Source organism: Eschrichtius robustus, chromosome 1 (genome assembly GCF_028021215.1).
Source record: "Eschrichtius robustus isolate mEscRob2 chromosome 1, mEscRob2.pri, whole genome shotgun sequence".
Classification (NCBI taxonomy): domain Eukaryota; kingdom Metazoa; phylum Chordata; class Mammalia; order Artiodactyla; family Eschrichtiidae; genus Eschrichtius; species Eschrichtius robustus.
The window spans coordinates 3,546,244-3,573,190 of NC_090824.1; the positions used below are offsets into that span (position 1 = coordinate 3,546,244).

A 26,947-nucleotide genomic window follows, 5' to 3' on the forward strand; every position below is an offset into this window, starting at 1 on the left:
CCATTGATTTTCAACAAGCATGCCAAGTCTATTCAATGGGAAAAGAACAGTCTCTTCAACAAATGGCGCTGGGAAAACTGAATAGCCACATGCAAAAGAATGAAGGTGGACCCTTACCTAACAGCATATACAAAAACTAACTCAAAATAGATCACAGACCAAATGTAAGAGCTAAGATAAGATGATAAAACTCTTAGAAGAAAACATAGCAAATCTTTGGATTAGGCAATAATTTCTTAAATAAGAGACCAAAAAACAGAAGCAACAAAAGACAAATTAGATAAACTGGACTTCGTCCAAATTAAAAACTCTTCTGCTGCAAACAATACCATCAAGAAAGTGAAAAGACAACCCACAGACTTGGAAAAAGTGTCTGCACAGCACATCTATACTAAGGGATCATGCTCACGATTGCCACCTTTGACTGCGCCCTGCAGGCCGCAGCACACTTCACCAGTCCGGTCAGCTCCCCCTCACCCTGCACACTTCCCAGGTCACCGCTGCCCCTCAGCCTTCTGCAGAGGCCTCCCCTTGTGCCACCAGGAAACCCAAAGCCATTCGGCCTCACCTTCCCCAGCTTCCTTCTTAAATTCCCCCTCCTGCCCTGGAAATTTCTGAAAACACTCTGTGCTGAAGACGACGCTGAAATTCGGGTTTGCAGCAGATCTGGCTTTGGCAGCCTTACCATTCACACACAAGAAAGAAAGAGGGCTGACCGCAGAGTGACAATACCTGAAACACAGCAAAACTGGTTCATTCAACAAAATGAAACACAACAATGACAGGTCAGTTCCAGCAGAACCCGCTGGTCTGAGTGAGGCCCTGGTTGGGCAGGGGAGGGTGACTGAGCTGCCCGAGCCTCCTGCATTCCGTGCTCTGCTGCCCTCACGAGTGAGGGTGTGCACGTAAACAGGCCGGGCAAGGGCTGGCAAAGCTAACCTCTGGTCACGCCTCAAATCCAAATCCGTGATCGTGGCCTTTCCATACTGTGTTCTAGCCATTTAACTAAGAGCGCAGCACAGAAACATAGAAAGACAGCAACCCCTGATTCTGTGAGGATCAGTAATCACATATGCCCTCTACTTTTAATGCTCTGCCTCCCTTTTACTTTTTTGAACAGGTATTATGTTTACGGGGTTCAAACACACACACGCGCGCGCACGCACACACACACACACGCACGGTGAAGACCCTGGCATCCCCCCAACAAAGGTATCACTTTTCATTTCTCGCCTGTCTTTGAGGTTCACGGTGGAACCCTAACAGAAGTAGCCTGGCCTCCCTCCCCGCGTGATGCCCAGCGCGGCTGGCACACTCCGCAGTGCGCCTCCTCATTCACCACTCTCTCACCCGCGCTCCGCTCATCAGTCCACAAAGATGCTACTTACTTGACGTAAACCCTTTCCCGGCATTTCTCTCACCGCATTGCCACACCCCATTCACAGCACACTCCCCGGTGCGCTGAATGAGTCGCCCCGGGTCCGCCAGCGCCGGGGACCACCAGTGAGCTTATCAAGTGTTACTTCTCTTGGGAGGCCTGCCCCCGCCCCCAGGCCCGCTCCCTCCTCCTTGGTGCCAGTCTGAAGGCGCACAGACATCACCTTCAGCGCCCAGCACAGTGCCAACCACCAAGGTGGTGATTTACAAATATCTGTCAAGGGAATGAGACAAAGCTTTAGGTGGCCGTAAGGCAAAAGGTCAAAACTAAATTTTGTTCTCCTTTCTGTTAGGTATATTCCATAAAGTTCTCCTTCCTTTTGAAACAAACTCAGTTAACTAAAAATTTTGGTCTTACTTTTAACCTTATGTGGCACAACAAAGGATGCAGCGCATCTACGCTACCAACACTGAAGTCAACAAGAGCACACGCACAGAGTACTGGGAGCGAAGAATGAGGAAGGGAACATCACCTCGCAGGGCTTCATGAAAATCAGGAACACGAGTTCACAGGCTTTTTTAAAACTACAATGTAAACATCCCCTCAACTGTATACGTCACCAAGAAGTAGCTGTCTTTACTACTGTCTCCCCTCGGACAAATGCCTGAACTCAAACAGCCAGTTTTCAGATAAAGAATGTCTCTCCTCCTTACAGCCCAAAAGCTCCAAATTCTATTACTACCAATAGAACAATATATCTCACTTTGTTCTAAATTCAAAGAATTACTCATGAGGAATCTTTACCAGTACTAAGTTTACGTTCAGCACTGAAGTACCCTCATTAGCTATGCTGAAAGTGCAGCTTCAATGTAAATCTTTCAGGATGTGCAAGGTCCTCAAACGAAGTGGAAAGCAGTCCCGGAGTCCATGTTTCTTCAACGGGAGTTTCCAGGCTATGCTAAGGGGCAAGTGGGTGCACTTTAAGGCCCCACTGACTTAATTTCATCCATACCCACAAACCCCCAAGGTACAGCCTTACCTTCATGACCCAGAATCTGCATCTCCTGTTTTTCTAGATGACACCATAAGATCAACTAACCTGGTTTCAGCTGCGCTGCACTCTACACCGCTGTGAAAAACTGAGAGCAGAAAGTACTGCGTAGCTAGATCTCTGTGATAAAGGAGCCTGTGAGAGCAGCCCTGTGCACATCCAGAGAGGTGTGAGCCCAGAGTCGTGAGTCAGAAAACCCAAGAGCTCTTCCTTCTGACCTTAGGCAAGTCCGGGAACCTCTCTGCTTTGGCTTCCACAGCCGTACAAATAGGACTAATCATACCTGTTTGCTGCCTCATAGGAAATAGGATGGTTAATGAACACTTGCAAGGAGCCCTGACAATGAAAAAGGTTCCTGGGTGCTAATGACAAACAAGAGTCTCCATCCTCCTTTGGGTATCGGCCATGCTGCAGACGGGGAGGACCAAACTGCTCCGAGTAAACTGGTCCTCCTAAACAATTTCTCTTAAGGCCACACAGTTTTGAAAAACTCTGGAAGAAATGCATGATGGTAATGCTTGGTGTACCAGACAGTATGCAAGGAAGCACAAAGGGATGGCAGACGCCTGAGCTGCATTAGCTCTTGGGCGGCTCTGCCTCATTTCTGCACACTCCTAACTGGTATAAATATTTACCTGGGCAGCGTGTTTTAGTTACTTTGGATGTCACAGTCAAGGCTATTAACTGGCTGATAAGTCCCTGTTTCCTGACGAAGAACACTTTACCGAATATGCTTCTTAAACTTCCATTTATATTTTTAACATGATGTACAGTTTTAAAAATTATTTTAGGGGCTCCAAGTTTAGCTTACATTTCACTTAAAGGCTCTCCTCCTTTTTTAAAATAGAGGAGAGGCTCAAATAAGCAAATGATTAAGCCCTTGTACTAAACAACAAGACTAGAGACTGAACTGTTTTTTATAAGTTGGTATTTGGCTTCACAGAAACACACGTGCGTGCGTATGCACACGCATACCCCCCAAAAGATATTTTCCCAAATCTACGTAGGCAGGGCAGTCTACGTTTATTTAATTGGATACTGATGATTGCAACTCATATCAAATTAAATGCAAAAATTCAAGCTTAATATTTTGAGAGTTTACATTGAACAGATGCACAACACTTAGAAGTGAAAAATCCAGAATTCATATGCACTGATACTGTACTATTTGAATAAGAAAAGTCAACCCAAGAAAGTTTACGTGCCTTAGAAAAGGTCAGTTTAAATATCCGATGGCCTCCTCTGGAGAGTAAATGAGACAAAATAAGAAAGGAGTGCTGAAGGGGAAGAAGTAGGCAGAGAGGAAGAAGATAAGCGAAAAATGTCAGGACATCACAAGTTTAACTTCGGCTTAAAGTGTAAACTTAAGTTAACCTTTGTTTAAGATTAATAACACCTCTTCAGTATAATGTCATTTGTGACTTTATTGCAAAGGAAAAAAGTTTCTGAATTTATTAAAGTCTTAAAAAAAACCCTCACTCACTGGACAGTCACTCAAGTGTTCTACCAGCACAGCATTTCTCTTAACTAAGGATAAGAGACAAGGAGGACTCTGCTTATTCTTACCCTGTCCTTCTGTCCTCAGGGACAGCGGGCTGGGATGTGAATCTAAGCTCCTTTCTTTCAGTTCCCTTGAAAATAAGTAATTTAATCAAACGCATTTTAAAATATAATGCATTCGCAGACTCAGGAAGGTATGGAGACAGTCAAGGACACCAGTGACCCAGTAAATGACACTGTTAGGCCTTAGCCTTGAGTCCGATAGCTCGATTCTGGTATGATTAGATCTAATTTAGGAAAGGGGGGGGGGTCACTAAATTGACAAAGTCCCAATGTTTTCAACATCTAGTAAAATATTCTAAAAAGCAGGCAAGAAGGGTCATCGATGTTCTCTCAAGTAAGATGTCTCCCTGGGACCAGGCCTCAAGCACAAAGAACTGTCCACATTTCCTGCAGCTTGGTGTGGCCCAAGTGGCCCAAGTTCTAGTCAAACAGTGCAAGGTTTCTTCAGGCCTTGTCACTCACTATCTGGTCAGGTCTGCTCGTGGACATTCATTTTTGACGTCTGTAGAACGAGCACAGAGCTTCTTACCCACCCGGCTGTGGGCATTGAGTGTCTGCGATGGTCCCTGGGATGGCCCAGGCACGGGGCACGTGCTCCACTAGCTACTGCCTCCTCCCATATGTCCACCAAGAGAGTTTACAGCAAATTTAGCAGACAGACGCGGAAGACCACACTTCAAGTTTATGTAATGTGTGTATACATAGTACAACTCAGGATAATATAACGTAACACTAGCTCTGAACGTCACCAATTATTTTAGAAAGCTATCAAGATGCTAAGACCTTGTAAGAGGTTTAGTTTTCTAAAACTGCTATCATGTCAACTTTTTTTCTTAAGAAATAAAAAACCAGGGAATTCCCTGGCGGTCCAGTGGTTACGACTCTGCGCTTTCACTGCCGAGGGCCTGGGTTCAATCCCTGGTCCGGGAACACTGTGTGTCAAAAAAAGAAAAGGAAAAAAAATACTGTATACTTTCAGTGAATAAATAAATCCATATTTACATTATTTAATGTGAACATACGGACACACAGACAGAGGTGTGGAATGATATACAGCAAACTCCAAACAATCTGCTCTGAGATGCCAGGAAAGGTAGGAGACTGATTTTGGGGATAAAGCTAGGGAGAATTTTAGTTTTATTCATAATTTTAAAAAATTTTCAAAGTGGCTATATTCACATACGGATTTTTTATAAAGATTAAAAAGATAAATGGAAGCGGACTAAGGCTGAAAGAGAGGCCCTGAGGCCCCCCCCACCGGGTCCTGGGGACACTCCACTGCCCACATGCTGGGTGGAGTTATCACCTCCCACTGTGGCCTGAGAGACCTGTTTACATTACTAGCTGACTAGTTAATCTGGGAAGTTTTTTTCTTGAGGTAGGAAGAGAAAAAATACAGAGGCTTGGTAAAAAACAGGGTCAGGGTCACATCCAGCTCATGCTCGAGAGCTTTCCCAGGCCAAGGGGTTTTCCGTTTTTTTGGTGTCAGGATCATGTCCTCTAAAAAAGTCTGGAGGACCCAAAAGAGCTTGGGTCCCGTGGGTTCCACCCACTGAAACTGACCAGATTAGAGAATGTTTAAAACAGTTACCTATTAATTCATTTAAGAGAAGAGGAATAGGCTCCTTTCCTGCTAACATAAATATCATTATGAGAACAACTTCATTAAAAAAACAGCAGGAAGAATGACACTGTTTTACATTTCTGCCTATTTCTTTAAAGTCTGACTTAAAGGACAGGTAGACCTGCATTTCTGCTTCTGTATTCAATTTGTTTGATATGGTATTTTGGTTGAAGTATATGAAAAGAAGCCCAGCCTTCACAGACATGTTTAGTTGAAAAAGGGAGGTATTTCAATGGCTTTTTAAAAAAATTGTGGATATCCTTCTCTGATTCTATGCTAACATTCAACAAGTGGTAGTTTCTTAAAGATCAGTTGCAACGTGGAATCTGGAACCACACTGATGGATGTTTCAGTGACGTCAAACCCTGAGACGTGTCCTGCACTTTCAATGTCTCTCCTGCCCATGCATTTTTGCAGCATCACTGAACGTGCTGGCATGCAGTCATGCAGATCTTCCATCGTTCACATCAAGAAGCCCTGTTTGTTAACAGCACCAGGAGTCGTCAGCACCGGGAGCTGTCAAGCTCACACTGGCAGATACAAGTTTTCCAAAATTCAGATTTTTGCTTGCAAGTTTGAATTTCATCATGGGCAACAAATAGTGTCACTGCTGTTTCCCCTGAACTGACAGGCTTCCCTCATTCCTTTTCGAGAAAGCAAATGTCAAATATTCAGGTCTTACTCACCCAATCTGTCTGTCTTTTGTTCTTTCAAGTATTGAATAAAAATGATGTTCCTGAAAAAAGTGGCTAGTTCAGCCTGCAACTCATACGACTGTGCCGTGCTCCTAGAGACCGCCGCCGTCCCGCAGCGTGCCCGAGGGCTCTGTGTGAACTCTGCACGCCATCCACAAAATGTTATTGCAAGGTGTGTTTGCAAGGGCTGAGATTTTCTAAACCTAACATTTCATGCTTCATCAAGGATAGGCTTAGTTCAGACTGGCGTGACACGGCGGAGCACACGCTGGTTTCTAGCTGGACACCACTGCGTACCCCAAGAAAGGAGCTGTTCTACCCACCACTGCCTTTGCACCATCAGGGCAAACGGCCACACGGTGAAAGAGGCAACAAAGGCCTTCGCATTCTTGGGAAGACAGTTTTGACCTTGCAGATCCCTTGAAAGTATCTCAGGGACTCCAGGGGCCCAATGACCGCACCTATAAACACTGCCCTATGGAAACGCTGAGGATACCGTCACAGCTTCAGAGCTGTGAAAACAACGTTATCATATACCACCCCTAGAGAAGCCTGGCCTACTACCTGAAGGTGAAAAAAACAACTTCTAGTTGTATATGTACCAAAATGATCTACAAATGCCAACACACACAGACAACCCCCACCCATTTCTTCCTCCTTGAAGCCTACCAAGAATAAAGGACCAGCAATTTAGGAAAACTAGGCTTGCTCCCTAGAGTGAAACGTTACTATTCTCATAACTTTATAAGTCAAAATACCATAATTAGAACACATTGCTGGTGAATAGCGCAACCAGCAGATAAAAATCCAAACGTACTACAAGAAGTTCACATACATCAACGACAAAGCAGAGACTGAAAAACCTAATCAAACAGGTATAACAGCTCAAGCTCTATTAAAAATGTCACAATATTAAAACTTGAAACAATAAGGTATAAGGTTATAGTTTGGATCCCACTTAGTTCAAATACTATCTTTTTTTTTTTTTTTTTTTTTTTTTTTTGGCCACACCGTGCAGCATGTGGGAGCTTAGTTCCCTGACCAGGGATCAAACCGGTGCCCCCTGCGTTGGAAGCACAGAGTCTTAACCACTGGACCGCCAGGGAAGTCCCACCAAATACTATCTTAATTTAAAAATCCCAACACAAAAAAGGAATTCAGGAGTTTAATGTAATGGGATTTGACAATTTGACAATAAACTTTTGGAAGTCAAATCGCTAAAGCATCAGAAAGCAACATCTGCATTTAAATACAACTAAGGGGAAATGACAAGCAAAGTCACCCTATTTGGGACTAATCACAGATAAAGTCTCTAACTTCTAAAAGTAGAATTCCTTACGAATCTTATGCTAAAACACTTTTCTTCAAAAGAGTTAAAAATGGGGTGAGGAGAGGAATGTATTAAATGCTGATTTCTTATTAACAGACTAGATCCCTGAGAATGAAAAGTCTGAAAGGGGATCAGTAAGTACACTCTGACTAGCGAGACTTTGGATCGCCTTACTAGGTAACTTTACACACAGTCTACAAGCAGAACACAGTGCACACTCCAGGATCATCAATGATACTGATTTCTTCCAGGTGGTGAAATGACAAGCAAATTGCAAGAAGAGAGGCTTGGTAAATGGGAGAGGGAGAGAGCAGACGCAGACAGAGACAGAAACAGAGACAGATGAGCTTCAAGATGAACAAATACAGGTAATACAGCGGCAGAAAAATAAGTTGTGGTTAAGATGCTGGGCTCTGAATTACCACAATGACCTAGAAAAGAGACGATAATCACAGCAACCACTGACACTTCCCATAGTCGTACAACACGCCGGCACCATTTTAAGCATTTTATATGTATTCACTCATTTAACTAACCCTCATAAAAATACAGAGAGGTAGGTCCTTTTATCCCCATTTCATTCCCATTTCCAAGCGGAGAAGTGAGTTAGCTTGCCCAAGACAGCTCAGCTAACCAGTGGTGGGGTGGGAGCAGGGATCCGACCCCAGCCCTGTGGCTTCAGACCCCCCGCCCTTAACCACTAAGCACCCTGCCTCTCAAGTTCAGAGGGAACCTTGCTTTTACCTAAGAGCGTGCCATAAACTGTTACGTTTTAAAAGTCCAATAAAAACGCCAATAAACATCAAAAAAAAAAAGGTGTACGTCCCAAAAACACAGTTCGGTAAGATGGCGCAGCTGTCTGTGCAGCCACTACAAGTTAGCAACGAGGGGACCGTGCTGGCTGCAGGAGGCCACCAATAAGGCACTGGGCTACAGGGTCTCAACCTCACCCCACCTGGGATGACCAAGCCCCCGCCTGATTATTTCACTGACGGCCACTCATTTGTCAGCAATGGAGTAAAAAGGAAAAACATAGGAAAAGCCAAAACTGGAATATAAAAGACCACTGCTCACTATTTAGGAAACAATTTCTAAGTAATCACATGTCCTTTGCACATTTTTTCTAAAGCAGAACATTTTAGAGACATTTCTCTCAAACATTACGGGAAAGTTTAAACCTACACAGAAGCTGAATGCTTGTATTCAACTTGTACACCTGTATACCCACTTCCCCAGATTCACCAATTGTTCACATATTAGCTTTACATTTATTTTTCTCTTCGTTATTTGAAGCAAGTTGAAGAGATCATGATACTTCACCCCTAAATACCTCCGTCTGCAACTCCTAAGAATGAGGACAGCGCCTACAGATCACAATCCCTTTAAAACTAATAGTAATTCCACAGCGTCCCACATCGCTCTGTACTCGACCAATGTCTTCTGCAGGCTTGATTTTACTTTGTTTTGTCTTTAGAACAAAGATCTGATACAGATTCACTCACTATATTTGACTGTTACATCTCTTCAGTTTTTCTCTTTTTAACTAGAGGGGTTTTTGGTTTATGAATAATTCAAGGGTCTAAAACAAAACCAGATTTTCCTTGCTGTAGTAGTTTGCCCTTGTGCACTTTAGCCACTGTCTTTCCAAGATTAATGAGAAAGACTTTTCCTTGAGTACATTAGTGAGAGAAACTACCCCAGTTTTGGAGTTCTCCGCATCCTTGGTGGTACTTTTCCCATCTGACAGGGAAGAGGAGGTGAGGTGGGCCTTGTCCGGAAGCAGATGTGGGAGACAGAGGTCTTGCCTGCACTGGCCCCTTGCTCCGGCCTCTGGTCTGGGATGTTCTGCATGGCCAGGAGCTGCGCTGACAGAAGGGTGCTTTGTCCCATCTTATCACTTGGAAATCCAGAGCCTCCCCAAAGACTGCAGGCCAGCTTTAGCTGGGTCTCTAAAAAAGGCCAGAAAGAAAATACCAGAAGATGACATATGTGGCTGCCTTTCCTTCTGGAACAGCCACCAGCCGCGGCTTGGGGACATGTAGCTGACACGGGGGCAGGGGCCTTGGACTTGGCCTTACAGGCTGGTAACCTTGGGGAGGAGTGACCTCCCGGGCAGGAACGCTGGGAGGAACCAGTCAGGCAGTGTTCACAAAAGCGCGTCACATCTGGCAGGGCGCCGTCGGATCGGAGGAGGACCGCCTTGCAGTGCCACCTGATGTACGGAAATGGAGTAGGGCGTGTACCCCAAACCTCTGTGCCTTCGAGGACTCGGTCCTTTCCTAGATTCAAAAACACGCACCCTTGTCTTGACTACTAACTTTGCTTCTTTACTTTTGTCTCATTCTTCCACACAATTAACATCTTTTAATGAAAAAATTCTAGGAGTTTAGCTTTTGCTGCAAGGCAGGAGTCATGACCAGTTCAGGGAAGACTGGTTAACAAAAGGTGTGCAGGCTTTAACACAGACATGCACCCCCCCAGAGAGTTATTTGTTACTCTGGTTTCCTTCCTCACTGGCAGCAATGACAAGAGAAAACAACTTCACACAGGATCATTCCAGGTAGCTTTAAAGGTGTACTTCCAAAAAGCCACCACATAGAGAGTGACAGCTACACAACACACAGATGTTAGCGAAGTAAACACCTTGAGTCGGGCTGATACACTGTTCGGAGAGAAAGAATCTCTGGTTTGATCTCTTGAGGGGGTCTTTGTTTTTGGTCGTCAATGACATGTTTCCTTCCTAGTTCTGGGAATGAGGACAGTGCTAGGCTTCCATCCTCACATCATTCACTGACTTTAATCACGCAGGAGTGTCCCACGCCTGGGAACCCGTGTGCGCGTGCACGTGCACAGGCGTGCTTACCAGCGCTGGCTAAGTCATCAGACGGGCTGCAGCGAGAAAGGAAGCCTTGGCGTTTGACACCCCACACTGCCCCCTGCTCGTTCGTTTCTAAATTTTTATTGGAAAGGTAAAGACTTTCATTGAATTGGCAACTCAGGGATACTTGTGAGAAAACAAACTCTTCTATAATCAGACTTCCATTCCCCAGGAAAAATGGGTTTACACAGAGAATAATTTGCTCTCCAGCTCCCCACTAGGCCGAGGTTACTCCTCAGTCTTTCAGAGACAGGACTCACCAACCGACTACACGATTGGAGCAGTTAACAACTTTCTTGAGGCCAGAATAAAAGCCAGCTGGCATAGGATGGAGGTCGCTCTCTTCCTCTCTGGCCATTAACATCTTTTTTGGCTTGGCTATTCTTGCCTTAAAGCTGGCTCTAGAAGTGAAATATATTTTACTATACTTAACAGGCAATTAAAATTCAAGGAATAGTCTAGAACAGGGGTGGGCAAACTATGTCCCACGGGCCAAATCTGGCCAGCCACCTGTTTTTGTAAATAAAGCTTTACTGGAACACAGTCATGCCTATCTGTGGTTGCTTTCTCAGCCAAAAATATTCACTTTCCAGCCTTTTCTGAAAAAGTCTCTCGATCCCAGTCTAGAAGTGTGCTGTCCATTACAGCAGCCACTAGACACGTCTATTTAAATTTAAAATAACTAAAATGAAATAAAATTGAAAATTCGGTTTCTCAGTTGCAGTAGCCACATTTTAAGGGCTCAACAGTCACATGTGACCAAGGGCCACTGTAGTGGACAGCACAGAGAACATTCCCACCATCGCAGACAGTTCTCTCGGACAGCCCTGGAAGTACAGGATTTAAGTCATCAAGCTAAATATACAGCCATCTAGTTCCTCCAGGTGACGCCTTCTCCTTCTGCAGACAGAAAAGTTTAGGCTTTTCAGCGACATGTTCCTGTCACACTTGGACTTTTTAGGATATGCTAATTCACTATATTAACTGCAAACTCTAGACTATGTAATAGGAGATAAATATCAAACCAATTGGGACTACTAATCAGTTTAGTGATTGTATTGATTGTTTACTTGACTGCCCCACCGCCCAGGGAACTGTAAACTCTGAAAGATGGGCCACAGTGCTTGCTTCATATTCCGAATTAGGAACCTGCTTGGCACGTGGTGGTAGCGACTTGACGAATATTTGTAAAATGAATGAAGAAATGAACCCTAGGCACAAAAACTGTCATATACCACAGGCCACTGAAACGGATGGATGTTGATAAGACATTGGGAAAAAAACCGCTATTATAATCCTGTGGCAAAAGGTTCTACAAACAGCCAAAATTTCTATTTTTAAAATAAAAAAAAATTTTTTTTTTTTTTTTTTAAAGATTCCAAACAAAACAAAACAACTGCCTGGGTTTGTTTAACTGCCTTGGTTTGGTTTGGATTCTGGCCCTACCACTTACAGGCTGAGTGACCTTGGGCTGGTTATTTTACGTCTGTGCGGAAGATCCTTCTTCTCTAAATGCACCCTGGGTCGGTGGTAAGCCTCAGTGTTGCCCCCTCCCCTTCCCAGCATCATGAGTACATCAGCCCCTGCTCTCTCTCCTAGCACCTGCTCAGAGTCAGCTCTTCCTGCGCCCCTCCTGCACCAGGGCCCCTGTGTGGGTCTCCCACTAAGCCATCCATCCCTCTGGGGCGGGGACCCTCAGCACTGGACACACAGAGGACATGCTAAGTGGATATTAAATTGATCGAGACTCTAAAAGCCAATATAAACAAAATAAATTTTGCTAACACACATTAACATGCTTGCCCTAAAAAGTCCTTATGAGTAAATCAAGCGTTCAAGTTTTAGCTAGTTCACTGTTTGACCCAGAAGTTAGTTTTAGGCCCTAAAGGTTACCCCTTCTTAAAATCTCCAGTCTCTTTTAGGTTAATACACTTCACTACTTTTTCCCTTCACAATTAGACAGCAACCAACCACTCAACCAACAGCAAAAAAATTCAAACTGGTCACAGTAAAGTCTTGGAATTAAAAACAACAACAACGTGGTATAAGACATAAAATCAAACGATTCCATTTCAGAGTAAAGTCATAGTTCAAAAAGTGACTAGTACATGAAGTGTTTAATGAAATCAGAAAACTCAAACCAAAACAATCTGTTATTTATAAGAAGATACCTTAAAAGTATCAAAATACACATTTTATATGCTATAAAATTTTCTTTTTGCTAGTCAGTCACCTTTTAAGAACTTAAATCGAAACACAATTACATTTTGTTTTTGCCCATTTGGCTCCTGCAACTAAAATACCTGCGTGCTATCTGTGGTCAACATTTGCTCTTTCCTGGGTGCACTACAAAACAATGTGACCTACAGGTTGGTCATTGTGGACCTTAATTTCCACCAGCTTCTTTCAAGAGGGTTTGGAGAGAAAAGCAACACCCATTTTATTCCAACAGACTGGGTATGCATGTGGTTTTATCTCCTTTATCTGTGTACACCCTAGGATCTGAAAAATCTTGTCTGGCATTTTAGTCATACAGACTATTAGTCACCTAGAGATCCTGCCCCCACCCTTCCTTGACATGGGTCCTTAAAGGAGATTCTGACAGAACTGTTCTGTTAGGGACAGAGCTGTGATATTGTATAAATTTTAAAGTGATTTGATGAAGCTTAACATTTTCTATTTCACCCAATTATGAACAAAAAATTTGTATAACAAATAATTTTAAATGCTAAGAAAAGGTGTATGATTATCCTGATACCTATATTTTAATATAATTATTAATTGCTATGCTAATTGTGTTTTTAAGTTAAATTCTGAACCCAAATTTTGTATAAACTACAAGTGGCAAAACTGTAATTATTAAAAGTGATGTATACACTCATTGAAAACTTGTTGCCATTTAAAATTTTCAAGGCAAATGTCAATACAAAGCCTATTTAAGTGCAAAGTATCTCCTACTATTCTATAAAAACGCTAACAGCTCAGAAATTATGACCCGCGATGGATTCCAATATTTCAAAGCATGAGTCTATTTCTCTTTTAGGCTCCATGGCAAGAACGAAAACAATCCTTTTAAAGGAAGTTCTTTTCTAATCATTTCTGCATATTTTCTGACTGCAATTCATCGTTAATTCAGAGGTGTGTGTCCCGGTGAAACCTTCGGGGTGTTGAGCAACACAGATGTAACAGAAACTCTGCGCACGGACAACTTGGCCAGGCGTGCCGCCCGCCTCTCCTTCCTACCCCCGCCCAATGCCTTCCCCGGGCAGTGACTTCACATCCTTTGACATCAGCACGGCTCTGAAAGGGGGATGGGAGAGCGAGCAGAAAGCAGAAAAACCAGCTTTGAACTATGCATGCAAGGCCTCTCTCAAGACTCAGATTCTGTAAGTAGTTCGTAAAATGCCAAATTGCAGTGACACACCCAGCCTCCTCTGGTTAGGTCTGCCGCAAAACGGGGTGAATTCTGCTAGAAAGGACTTCCTGCTTTTCTTATCTGAAGCACAATAGCCATTTATTAACTAACCACAGAAGGTTCCGTTTCAGTGAAACACACAATAACTTACCTCGAATATGGAGAAGGGCCACGGGCTGGAAAGGCCCATTGGAGTTGGCCGCATCCACCACCATCCTGCTGCCCGCTTTATTACATGTCAACATCTAGACTTCAGCGGGAAAGGCAATGTACTCCTTAAGGCAAGAAACCAGCCTCCATTTTAGTTTAAAAAAAAAAAGACAAACTGAAGCTCTCTGCAGCTGGAGGGAACTGGCTGGTTGGTGATGTCAGCAGGCACGGGGCTCGCTGATTGGCCGGAAGCTGCAACTTCAAATGACACTAAAAAAACTGCAAATGGAAAGAGCATTCTGTTTGGCTGTCAGTGTGCATGAAAAGCCTGGACATTTTTTGGCTTTCTGCAGTCTTCATTTCTCAATAACTTTTAGGCAAAGATCCCATCTCTTAAGGGGCAGGACTGAGGCCACAACCCTGGCCAGACTATAAACACATGATTCTGAGAGAGCCACCAAAAAAAAAAAAAAAAAAAAACAAAAACTGTGCATGTGTGTCTACATGAACTTTAAATTTTAGCATTTCTCTGACTGGTACCCCAAATTCACTGGTACCTTATATCCACCTGACCACCTCCTATTTTCTATTCTAATTACTTTAAATATCTGTATCATATTTAGCATTTTGGCAACCTAGTTTTGTTTTTGTTTTTGTTTTTTTAAAGCAAATTGGCTATTCAAATATTACACAATCCCAATTCATCAGTTTGGACTCTTGTTCAACCTTTCCTACTACCAAGTTATGAATTACTAATCTTCAAACACTGGTTTTTCTCGGGATCTAATTTTTTTATTGGAAAAATTCAGTTAAAAATTATATGAAAAATGAAAGGTTCTTTAAATTTAATAGCTAGAAAGTGCTGTAAGTTAAAGGTATTTATACCACCTGGCTGTGAAAGTTAAAGTCATAAAATAAAATGCAAGTGTTTATTTTTGTACCTTAAAGATGTCAACATACCACTTTTATTTAATTTTTTACGTTTTGTTTAAATTAAATTTTTTTAATTAAAAAGATATTTCACTTTTTTAAAAAATTGGGGCTAGTATTAAAAGCTATTATTCCAGATCTTAGTTTCCTATCTTCAGAAAAGGTTAATGTGAAAAGCTGAAGAAGAAGGACATCATTTCTGAATTGGAGTACCCTGGCCTGGGGAGGGGGTGTACGTGTGTGCTGGAGAGATGATTCCCTACAAAAGGAAGTGCTATTACTAGCTCCAAATGAAAATGAATAAGCTATGAGAAAAACCTCTTTGCCAGGCAGAACTGAAAAAAATTCCTCACTCCTTCACACACACACACAACTAAGTTTGTCCAAACCATGTCTTCTCTTTTTATAAATTCTCACACAACGCCCCTCGCCCCCCACCCCCCCCACCTTTCCCAGCTTGTGAACAAGAACCAAAAAGCCCTTTGGTTTCTAAACATAATTCACAACAGTAAGAAACACCTGAAATGGACCAGGGTTAGCAGTTACATCTGTGGGCTGGCACTCCACACATTTCAATGAGCAAATAAACTGCTACAATCGTTCAGGGGTGCTTATTAAGTTCCCCTACACTAGTAAGAAGGTAGTCCTACTATGTGTATCAATAGCCATTAAGAAAATAAATGAAAGCAAACCAAATCCTACCCCTGCCCCCCCCTCCGCAGAGCTGAAGGATGCTGCTGGATTCCAAAGCTGGCCATGAATTAAACTATAACAAGCAATGGGGAGTGGGTGTCATGTCATCGGCCTCCCACCTGCCTGGCTCCTCTGCTGTCTGAACAGCCTGTGTTCCGAGTCAGGTACTGTAAATTGAGATTCTGGCTGCTGACCCTCTGGGTGCATCAGATGCGCAAGGATGGCTCTCCCAGAACTATCAGCTCCTCACCCAAGAAGTGGTGCCAGATGAACTCAGCATTAAGGATCGAGGCTTGCAGGGGGCTTTGTGAGGGGTCAGGAAGCAGATGCTTACTGTAGATCTTACTTTAAAAAGAGAGGGACCTGTTCTCAAACAGTTTAATACTTCATATGAGATGAGATGGGGAAATGTGCCTGTCCTAGGATTGTGCTGTTGAGTGGAATGCAGAAATAACAGGGAAAGACTCCTAGACTCTTTGTATAAAATATACAGGTTAAAGTCAAAGAAAAAGTGAAGACACTTGTGGATGTGTTTTTCCTAATGATCTCAGATCAAAGGATCTCAACTTTATTAGTGATTTTCCCCCATGCTGTTTTGAAGCCTTATGCATATAAAGTAGTTCTTTAAAGGACTCAAAGTCTGTGATCTGGAAATCACTGATGAAACATACTCTAAAATATAAATAAGCAAACAAGCAGATAAATAATATGGAGGAAAAAAAAAAGACTTGAACAAATAAAGATAAGGTGTGTTTCGGAACTGGAAGCATACATACTATAAATAAGCTGATGTTAATACTTCCCCAAACTGATTTATAGTTTTAAAGCAATTCCATTCAAAATTCAGAGAAGTCTCCCTATTTTTCTGGGTATCTGACAAAATAATTCTCAAGTTCACTTGGAAAAATTAAAAGCATGAAGAATGAGAACACTCTTATGAACAAGGCTGGTCCTACCAACTCTAAAGCTTGTGAACTAAGGACAGTGTGATGTGGGCTTAAGAGACAGGTCTTGGAACAGACAGCAACAGCTCCCAAAACGGTGAGTGCAGTTGTACAAATGTAATATTCGGGTAAGGAAGGAAGCTCAAATCCACGGAAAGGGGAGGATTATTCAGACAACTGGTCGGCTATATGTGGGCAGAAGTCAATTTAAGTCTCACCAAAATAAAATCTGAGATGGGTTAAATAAAAAAAACAAACACAGTTAAATTTTTAAGAAGTCAAGTCATACCCCCCACGAATCCCCACAGCTTTGAGAAGAAAAGGGTAGTGAGTATATCAATTCTCAAGCCAGAAAAGGACGATTAAAAAGCACTGGACAAACCCTGAGGGGATATTCCTCACAGTAAAAAATTTACAAATTTGTGTATGTTCCCTCCAAAAATCAAAAGGAAGTATGAATGCTATAATTACAAGAGGTTAATAATGTACTGCGATTCATAAGAAAAACACTGAGACCTCAGTGTTCAAATGATTCAGTTTACAAAAGGACTATAACTGCTCAATAACTGTATGAAAAAAAAATTTCTTCACCTATCAAATCAGCAATAGTTTTAAAAATTATAATTAATACTGGTAAAGGCATGTTGTAACCTTGCCAACAAATCTATAAATTGTTCTGATCCTTTTGGAAAATAATTTGGCAACATGTAAAGACCCTTTGTTTCTGTAATTTAACTTTTGGAGTCCATTCCAAAAACGCAGTAGCCGTGAGTGAGCATCACATTTTAAAAAATATTTATTTAAAAAACTGTGCTAAAGTTTACGTAATATAAAATTTACCATCTTCATCATTTTTCAGTGTACAGCTCTAAGTGGCATAAGTACATTCACGTTGTTGTGCCACCATAACCACCATCCATCCTCAGAACTCGTTTCAGCTTGCGAAACAGGCAATCTGTCCCCATTAAACGCTTCCTCCCCATCCTCTTCCTCTCAGCCCCTGGCCACCACCATTCTACTTTCTGTCTCTATGAATGTGACCTTCTCTGGGTACCTGATATAAATGGAATCATGCAGTTTTTCTCCTTCTGTGACTGAATTCCTTCACTCAGTGTAAGTGTCCTTAAAGTTCAGCCACGTAGTAGCATGTGTCAGAATTTCTTCCCTTTTTAAGACTGGATAATACTCTATTATAGGGATATACCACATTTTGTTCTATCCATCCCTTGATAGACACTTGGGCCATTTCTGCCTTTTGGCTATTGTGAATAATGCTGCTGTAACATGGGTATATAAATATCTATTTAAGTCTCTGCTTCCAATTCTTTTGGGTATATTCCCAAAAGTGCAAAGTATGGTAATTCTATTTTTAGTTTTTTGAGGAACTGCCACGCTGTTTTCCATAGTGGCAGCATTATTTTACATTCCCACCAGCAGTGCACAAGGGTTCCAATTTCTCCACATCCTCACCAACACTTGCTATTTACCAACACTTGCTATTTTCTGTTTTTCGATAGGAGCCATCCTAGTGGGTGTTAAGTGGTAGCTCACTGTGGTTTTGATTTGCATTTTCCTAATGATTAGTGATGTTAATCATGTTTTCATGTGCTTATTGTCCATTTGTGTATCTTCTTTGGAGAAATGTCTATTCAAGTCCTCTGCACATTTTTTTTTTTTTTGGCTGCGTTGGCCCTTCGTTGCTGCGTGCGGGCCTTTCTCTAGCTGTGGCGAGGGGCTACTCTTCGTTGCGGCGCATGGCCTTCTCATTGCAGTAGTTTCCCCTCTTGCTGAGCACGGGCTCTAGGCGCGTGGGCTTCAGCAGTTGCAGCACACGGGCTCAGGAGTTGTGGCTCATGGGCTTAGTTGCTCTGTGGCATGTGGGATCTTCCTGGACCAGGGATCGAATCCGTGTCCCCTGCACCAGCAGGCGGGTTATTATTATTTTAATTAATTAATTAATTTTTGGCTGTGTTGGGTCTTCATTGCTGCCCGCGGGCTTTCTCTGGTTGTGGCGAGCAGGGGCTACTCTTAGTCGCGGTGCGCCGGCTTCTCATTGTGGTGGCTTCTCTTGTTGTGGAGCACGGGCTCTAGGCACGCGGGCTCAGTAGTTGTGGCCTGCGGGCTCTAGAGCACAGGCTCAGTAGTTGTGGCGCACGGGCTTAGTTGCTCCACGGCATGTGGGATCTTCCCGGACCAGGGCTCAAACCCGTGTCCCCTGCATTGGCAGGCGGATTTGGCAGGCGGATTCTTAAACACTGCGCCACCAGGGAAGTCCCCCTTTGCACATTTTTTTAAACAGCTTGTTTCCTTGTTGAGCTGTAGGAGTCCTTTATAAATTCTGGACATTAATCCCTTATCAGATAGATGATCTCTGAACAGTTCTTCCCATTTTGTGGGTTGCCTTTTCACTTTGTTGATTGTGTCCTTTGCTGCACAGAAGTTTTACATTTTGATGTGGTTGAATTTATCTACTTTTGCTTTTCGTGCCTGTGCTTTGGTGTCATAGCTAAAAAATCATTGATAAATCTAACATCATGAAGCTTTTCCTCTATGTTTTCCTATAAGGTCTTTGATCCACTTTGAGTTAATTTTTGTGTTTGGTGTAAAATAAGGGTCCAAGTTCATTCTTCTGCATGTGGATATCCATTTTTTCCAGCACCATTTGCTGAAGAGACTGTCCTTTTCCTAGAGTGGGTGGCACCCTTGTTGAAAACCATTTGACCATACCTGTGATGGTTTATTTCTTGGCTCTCTTCTACTCTATTGGTGTATGTGTTTGTCTTTATGCCAGTACCACACTGATTTGATTACTGCAGCTTTGCAGTAAGTTTTAAAATCAGGAAATGTAAGAATTTTGTTCTTCTTTTCCAAGATTGCTTTGGTTATCCAGGGTCCCTGGAGATTCCATGTGAATTTTTGGATGAATTTTTCTATCTCTGGAAAAAAACACTGTTAGGATTTTGACAGAGATTGTATTGAATCTGAAGATCTCTTTGGGCAGTACTGATGTTTTAATGATATTAAGTCTTCCAATCCATGAACACACATTGGCTTTCCATTTACTGGTGTCTTCTTTAACGTCTTTCAGCAATGTTTTGTAGTTTTCCGCATACAAGTCTTTCGCCTCCTATGTTAATTCTAAGTATTTTATTCTTTTTGAGAGCATCACATTTTTATTTATGATTCTAAAATACCAGAAACGACCTTAATGTCAAAGGGATTATCCCACACAGTGAAATATTACACATCCATCAAAAATATTTATGAATTTGTAAAGTAAAAATATACGTGAGAAGGGCAATGTATAATTTTTCAGAAATAGTATGATCATAAAAAAGAACACTCTCAAAATATCAACAGTAGTCACCATGGAGTGTTATGGTTATGGGTAGTTCTTCTTTCTGAAACTTCTCTATATTGTTCAGTATTGCTAAAACAAGCACACAATACTTTGATGAAAATTAAAAGTAACAATTTAAAAAAAGACACGTAGACTAAGTCACAGCAGAGAGAATCCCTTAGCGAATGCTGCCGCTCAGGCACAGGCTAAGAACAGAGAAAGGGCTGTGATGGGAACGCAGGAAATATGATGCAAACGATTTATGGTGATGCATAAATGAGATCAAGTAGGTAAAAACACACAAACAAAAATTAGCCTAAACTAGGCATGACAAACTGAACCAACAAATTACAGGATGTTGACTCCCTGTCTTGAAGAATCCATTACAGGCTCCTTAAATTTTTACTGCAAGTTTGCACTGAATCAATAGGCTCATCTAAGCTCTCGAGGTTCAATTAGCCGCCAGAGTACTTTCCTCACGGATGAAACGAGGACTCAGCAAACACACCGGAAGAGGCTCACGTGCAGCCCCATCATTGGCCTGGGCATAAGTCTTCACCGCCTACTCAGGGAGAGGCCGCCCGCCCTCAGGAACCCCAGGCTGGTTCTTCTTTCCTCACCTGTAAAGGGGCTGTCTGTGATCACCCCACCACCGTGGCTGTTAGGAGGCACAAACGTCACCGATGGAGTGGGGAGCTCAGGAGGGTGCAGCTGCCACTGAGGGAGGATCCCACCGCACGTCGCTCCAGCCATTATAGGGAAGGTGCTGGAAGCAGTGGACACCGTAGCACTTGAAGGGCAGGGTCTCGACCCCGGGGCTGCAGTGTGAGGGTGCCGCAGAGCCACTGACGGGGTCTCTGCTTGGACTAACCCCTCTGGGGAGTCTTCCTCTCCCCTCTCTGGGCCACAGGTCTCTTCCCCGTCAGCCTCAGGACAGTGCCCGGCACACAGCAGGCGTTCCATCAAACTGACTGAATGAAGGGCCGAATCAAGCAGTAACACCCAATTCTGATCCTGCACAACTCCCTCACCCCTCTTTATACCTCGTCCCCGTAGCGCGTAACCAAGAGGGGTGCGCCATCTAACCACCTGGAGAACGACACATCCCACCCCCTGCATGCAGAGCCCCCATCCAGGCTCCCACCACACCCTCCACTGCTGTCTGTGCCCATCCCTCATGCCCCCCATGGCACCCTCCAGCCACGCTTCTGGACTCTCCCATGACAACCTTCCTGCCGCTCTGAAGGGCTTGAGCTAACTCGGAGGAAAGGCACCTTTCTGGGCTCAGTGCAGAGCTCCTTCCAGAACCGAAAGTGGGCAGACAGACCACAGCTCTCAGTGCGTCCACCCGTCAAGGACGCAAACACAAGCATCTCTGTGCTGCACAAAGATGAAGGTTGAAAAGGAGTTATTCTTTATTCTCTGCTTCCTCTGTCACTTTATTTGGGTTATTTAAAAACAAACTGCCATTTGTAGGTAGCATTTTTGAATAAAACTTTCACATTTTCATTTCTAAATTCAGCTGAAGTTTTTAATTTTCATCTCCCCAGGCAATTTTATGGGCAAATTAAGTATGCTCATATTTTAGTGAAAAAGGTTTACAGTTTCTTTCATTAAAAGAATGTTGTGTCTTGAGCCTAGAGAGTTGTGGTGCCATAACTGCAAGGCACTGACACTGCTGGCAGAGCAGACACTTAACCGGAAACTACACGGGCATGGGTGATGTACATTTTGTTGGGTAGGATATCTAACCTAAAAAATTTGGCTTCGCTTACAGTTTAAAATAGACTTCTTCCTTAGGCAGATCAAAGATACCTAGCATTCAGCTGTGTTCAAAGGTTGCCAGGGCACTTCTGCTTGCCAACAGCAAGGTCAAAGGGACAGGCGCCTGCTGCCCTGTTGATTTGAGCGAGTCCTGCGAGTGGTTTAAAAAGGGTGGACAGGCTTATCCCAGGAAAGGCCAGCGGAGGCGAGCGGAGTAGATGGTGTAAAATCTGCCCCGAGTGCGCTGTTAGGAGACCTTTGCTTATTTTTGTTCTTGCCACAGTTAGGCTGGAAAACCTTTAAAGCCAAAGCAAGTCCTCACCCGCTTCCTTGTTCTGAGAAGGTAGGAAACCCACACAAAGTACACAGAGCACACGTGACACACCAAAGTGCTTTCGTGTTGACTATTAGCAACAAACCTCACTTCACAAAGAAGAACCTGAGGCGCAGGGAGCCGTGAGCCTGGGAGGGGTTCCAGCCCCAAAACAGTTCTGAGAAAATGGAAGGATGTGGGAAGGACAGGCAGACGGGCCCAGAGGACTTTTCATTCCTTCAGCAAACTTGTGTCTCGGGGATCCACGGCAGGTGCTAGACTGGGCACCAAAACAGCCTCTGCCCTCAGTGACACTTTAGACAGAGCAGCGTATGGTGTGCTCTGCAGCCCCAGTGTCCATCACGGTGAACAGATAAATGGTGCTCCATCCACACAGTGGAATGTCACACAGCCTTAAAAATTAGGAAGAAAATTCCGTATGATTCCACTCATAGGAGGTCCCTAGAGGAGTCAAAATCACAGAGACAGGAAGTAGAATGGTGGGTGCCAGGGGCTGGGGGAGGGGAAGAGGGAGGTATTAACAGGCACAGAGCTTTTGTTGGGGACGATGAATAGACAGTGGTGATGGGCACACTGAATGTGAACCTATTTAATGCCACTGAATTGTACACTTGCGAATGGTTAAAGTGATAAATGTTATGCTATGTATATTTTACCACAATTTAGGAAAAAGGATAAGGCAGGCTTGAGCCAGGGTGGCTCAGGAAACACTGGAGGAGGCAGAGCCAGCAGGGCGTGGGAGAAACCCAGGCCTGGAGGGCCTGTACGGTGGGCAAGGGCACGCAAGCAAAGTGTGTGCATCTGTGGGTGATGTAAGGTGCCGGGAGAAATCCAGGTGAGGTCTGGGGAAGGCCTGAGCTAGACATTAAATGTAAGATTACAGCTGCCAGTTGAAATCAACTCCCTGGGTTCTTCCCAGAAGGGGCTTGCAGGGTATGACAGGCAGAGGCCTGAGACTGACCCTGGAGTAAAAGCCACGTCCGTGGCCTGACGAGAGTGGACCGGAGGGCGCCCTGGGGCCAGGCTGTGGCTCGAGGTTGGGCTCAGGCTGACATGAGACCAGCTCTCAGCTGTTCACAGAGCAGCATCCATGGCACCTCTGCTTCCCAGCTACCGCCACAACAAGGGTCTGGGTCTGGGTCTGGGTCTGCGGCCTCCCTAAGAGCAAGGGCCACCTCTGGTCACTGTCACGGTCCTGACTACCTCCCCACGCTCCAGACAACCCAGGTGGTCAGTAAGTATTTGCTGTGAACTGGCACCTGCCTCACCAAGCTGAAAGTTTCCTTCCATTATTGTGGGCAGTCAAGAGAAGACACAGAATCAAACATGTGGCAGAAGCAAGACTGATGAAAGCTGAGTTTCTGAACCCATGAGAATTAGAGCAGGCACTGTGGTAACTTCTCACATTGCATTTTTATTCTTCAATTAATGGGCAAGAGGTAAAGTTCCTCTAAACAGATGCTAATTCATTTTTAAGCAGTAAAAAATGATCACTTGTATGGCGAGACTTTCAATTGTATCAGAAAATAAACTGCTTTGAATGAGGTTGAAGTATTGTATTTTCACAAACGGAGGGCAAGACGTATAAATTTTTAACTGCCATTCAAAACCCAATTCAGGTAAGTTCTCCCAACAATAATGTAACAACTTCTTTCCCAAATGGCCTAACACTTAGCAATTCTAAATTTCTGCCCCAGGGTCTCCAGTTAACGTTAGGCCCTAGTTGTTTCATCATAACTTTGACTTCTCCCTAGGCCTTTCTTTCCTAAAACAAGGAGAATGGCCTCAAGAAACAAAGTCCATGATTCATTAGTCACCTAAAAAAATCAGTCTCTTCATTTAACACTTCTACCTTCCAGACCGAAAATATTAAAAGAAAGGGACTAACTCAGAGAAATCTTTGAACGAACAGGGCCTGAAGACTACATTCAGCCTCAACGCTAAAAAAATAAAAACAGGAGATACTATTTTCCACTTAACGAATGACTTAAGCATTTAAATGGCCTCAGTACTGGAAACGTGCAATGGGACAGACAGGCACCTCCTGCGCTCTGGGCAGAAGTGTTCATGGTGCAACCTCTCTGGACAGCACCTCTAAAGGGTTCTTGAAAACGCGTGGCCTTTGATCAGTACTTCCCTTCCTTGATTCCAGCTTAAGGAAAGGTTCAAAAGTGTGAACAACAAAAGATTTACATTAAAGTACGGTTTACAGCAGCTGAAAACCACGGGAATAATAAACGGTGTTTAAATCATGCTCCTATTTCCATTAAAGTCAGGAACAAGACAAATATGCCTGCTCACACCACCACACATAACGTCTTACTGGAATTTTCAGTCAACTCAGGAGAAAGACACTAAAGGTATAAGATTTAGAAACAAAGAGGTGAGATTGCTTTTACACGCAGATCTCATTAGACACCTGAAAACATCCCAAAAAATTAGCTGAAAAACTAGTGCAAACAATAAGATAATTCAGGAAGGAAGCAGGAGGTGAAAGCAACATGCAGAAATCAACAACGTCCATATAAACAATTAACAATTATTTAGAAGACATAATGGAAGAGGAGATCCCATTTACAATAATAGCACCAATAATGAAATATCTGGGCACACACTTACTAAGAAATGTGCAAAACCCACATGAGGGAAACTTAAAAACACCCCTAAAGGAAATGAAAGTGGCCTTGAACAACTACACACTACACTCTTAGAAAGGGGATTTGAACATCCTAAAGATGCCAATCCTCTCTGGACATTTTAAAAATTTAATGGAATCACAACAAATATATACCAACAGCTTTTTTTTTGCAATGAAATGAGCCAATTCAAAGTTCCTACTGTTTGTAATAATATCATTATTGTTGTCAATCATTTTAATATGATATAGCAATAATTACGTCAATGAAATTAGAAATAAAGATTTTCAGTGTAAGAGATAAAACTATGAAAATTCAAGAAACAAGTGAGAACACTACAATGTTATGAATGCACAACTAAAAAAAAAAATATATATATATATTCTAGAATATATGTTTATGTTCTCGCTCCCTCCACTGAAAGTACCAGTACCTAAAAGCAACAGCAGTCCAGTAGCAGTGAGCACCCCCCAGTACCCTGATTTTGGTCTCTAATATCATTCCCCACTGAAAGGAATCAGGGTTCATTGAAAAATGGCTGATTCCAAGTCTGGGGCAGGGAAGGTACAAACAAGCCTGCGGGGACATCTTACTGTGTCAGAAATCAAGGAAACAAAAATAAATGAGGCCATGCCAAAAAATACACAGCAGCCAGTCCAAATATCACACAATGGTTAAAATTATGCATCTGCACATAAAAAAGAGTATGGGGGCTTCCGTGGTGGCACAGTGGTTAAGAACCCACCTGCTGATGCAGGGGACATGGGTTCAAGCCCTGGTCCAGGAAGATCCCGCATGCTGCAGAGCAACTAAGCCCATGCACCACAACTACTGAGCCTGCGTGCCACAACTACTGAAGCCCATGCCCCTAGAGCCCGTGCTCCGCAATAAGAGAAGCCACTGCAATGAGAAGCCCACGCACCACAACGAAGAGTAGCCCCCGCTCGCCACAACTAGGGAAAGCCCACGCGCAGCAACGAAGGTCCAACGCAGCCATAAATAAATAAATAAATAAAATCTTAAAAAAAAGAGAAGAAAGTATGATTTTAGTAGATTAAAACACACTGACATCAATGAAACACATAATGATGTTCAAAAAAGAGAAAGCCAAAAAAACATTTAGTTTTCACCATTTGAGGGAAACTTGGAACTGAAAAGGCAAAGAATTAAGCTTACCCTCACCTTCCAGTAGGAGCTGTATGTCAAGATAACCAAATAGCTCTATTTGGCAAGAAGTAGCTCTGCTTTTAGAAGAATGCCAGATTAAACGTTGAAATCTCTAGAGAAACTATTGACTCAGGCAAGGATTATCAAGTGGTGTTTAAAGCATTAGCATATGGTTGATGGGGAACAGACACTGGCAGGGTGCCAAAATATACCTTGTAGATTATCACTAGTACTTTTGAATCGCAAAGGGAAGTACTGTACAATGGAGAGCTCAATCGGTCACCACCCTACTATAATACAGTGGTAAAATCCAGCATCACTTTTGCTAGTCACCAGACAGTATGCATCTCTCACAATAAAGGAACTATCTCCTGAGTTACACAGCATCACCCCTGATATATTCTATCCAAAAAAGGTTTCCATTTTCAGGAACTACCGGGAATAAGGGGGATACTTTACAGGACAATCATCTTGGCTAATTTAACAAGTCATAAACTAGTGCTGCGGTTTATGGCACTCTCAGACTAGTAGTGACCCCAGGTGTCTGGCAGAAGCAAAAACAAATCCCTGCTGAAGAAGATACTTTTATCCTAGGTTTCAATTTATTTCAGATATTTGAGTACAGTGACCAGCATACACTAAAAAACAGGTACACAAGGAAATAAGACATCATGAGGAAAATGTGACAAGGGCTTCAGATGTTGGTAATATCTCACACAGACTATAAAGCAGCTGTGCTGACTAAAAGAAATGACAAATTTGATGGTTTCTGCAAGGCAATAGGAAAATATTTTTAAAAAGTCACAGAGCAGATTAAAAACAGAACTTCCACAAATGAAAAAAAGAATATCTGAAATTTAAAACTTTGTGGCTGTATTTTATGTTTCATTTTTCTAGTAACTTATTTTTCCTCTATTTTATGAAAGTACTAGTCCATGGTGGGTTGAAAATTAAAAAGAAAACTGGTCCTTCACCATGGATAACGTGAACTCTGATCAAGAATATAGCACGTGTAGTGAGGTGGATGGACCTTGAGTCTGTCATACAGAGTGAAG

The 26,947-nt window shown here is 43.0% G+C and overlaps 1 protein-coding gene across 6 annotated transcripts in view; it reads right to left on the bottom strand.

Annotated features, from left to right (window-relative positions):
- PPP2R5C (protein phosphatase 2 regulatory subunit B'gamma) overlaps positions 1 to 26,947 on the bottom strand; it is a 133,127-nt gene that overhangs the window by 79,859 nt on the left and 26,321 nt on the right. The window contains exon 1 of one of the 6 annotated variants that reach the window (XM_068540458.1): positions 14,086 to 14,297. The exons of 4 other annotated variants lie outside the window; for them this stretch is intronic. In XM_068540458.1, coding sequence (XP_068396559.1) covers positions 14,086 to 14,179 — 94 coding nt within the window. In that variant the 5' untranslated portion in view covers positions 14,180 to 14,297. Of the gene's footprint in view, positions 1 to 14,085; positions 14,298 to 26,947 lie in introns of those variants that run through there. One more of the 6 variants, XM_068540476.1, reaches the window with a different exon arrangement.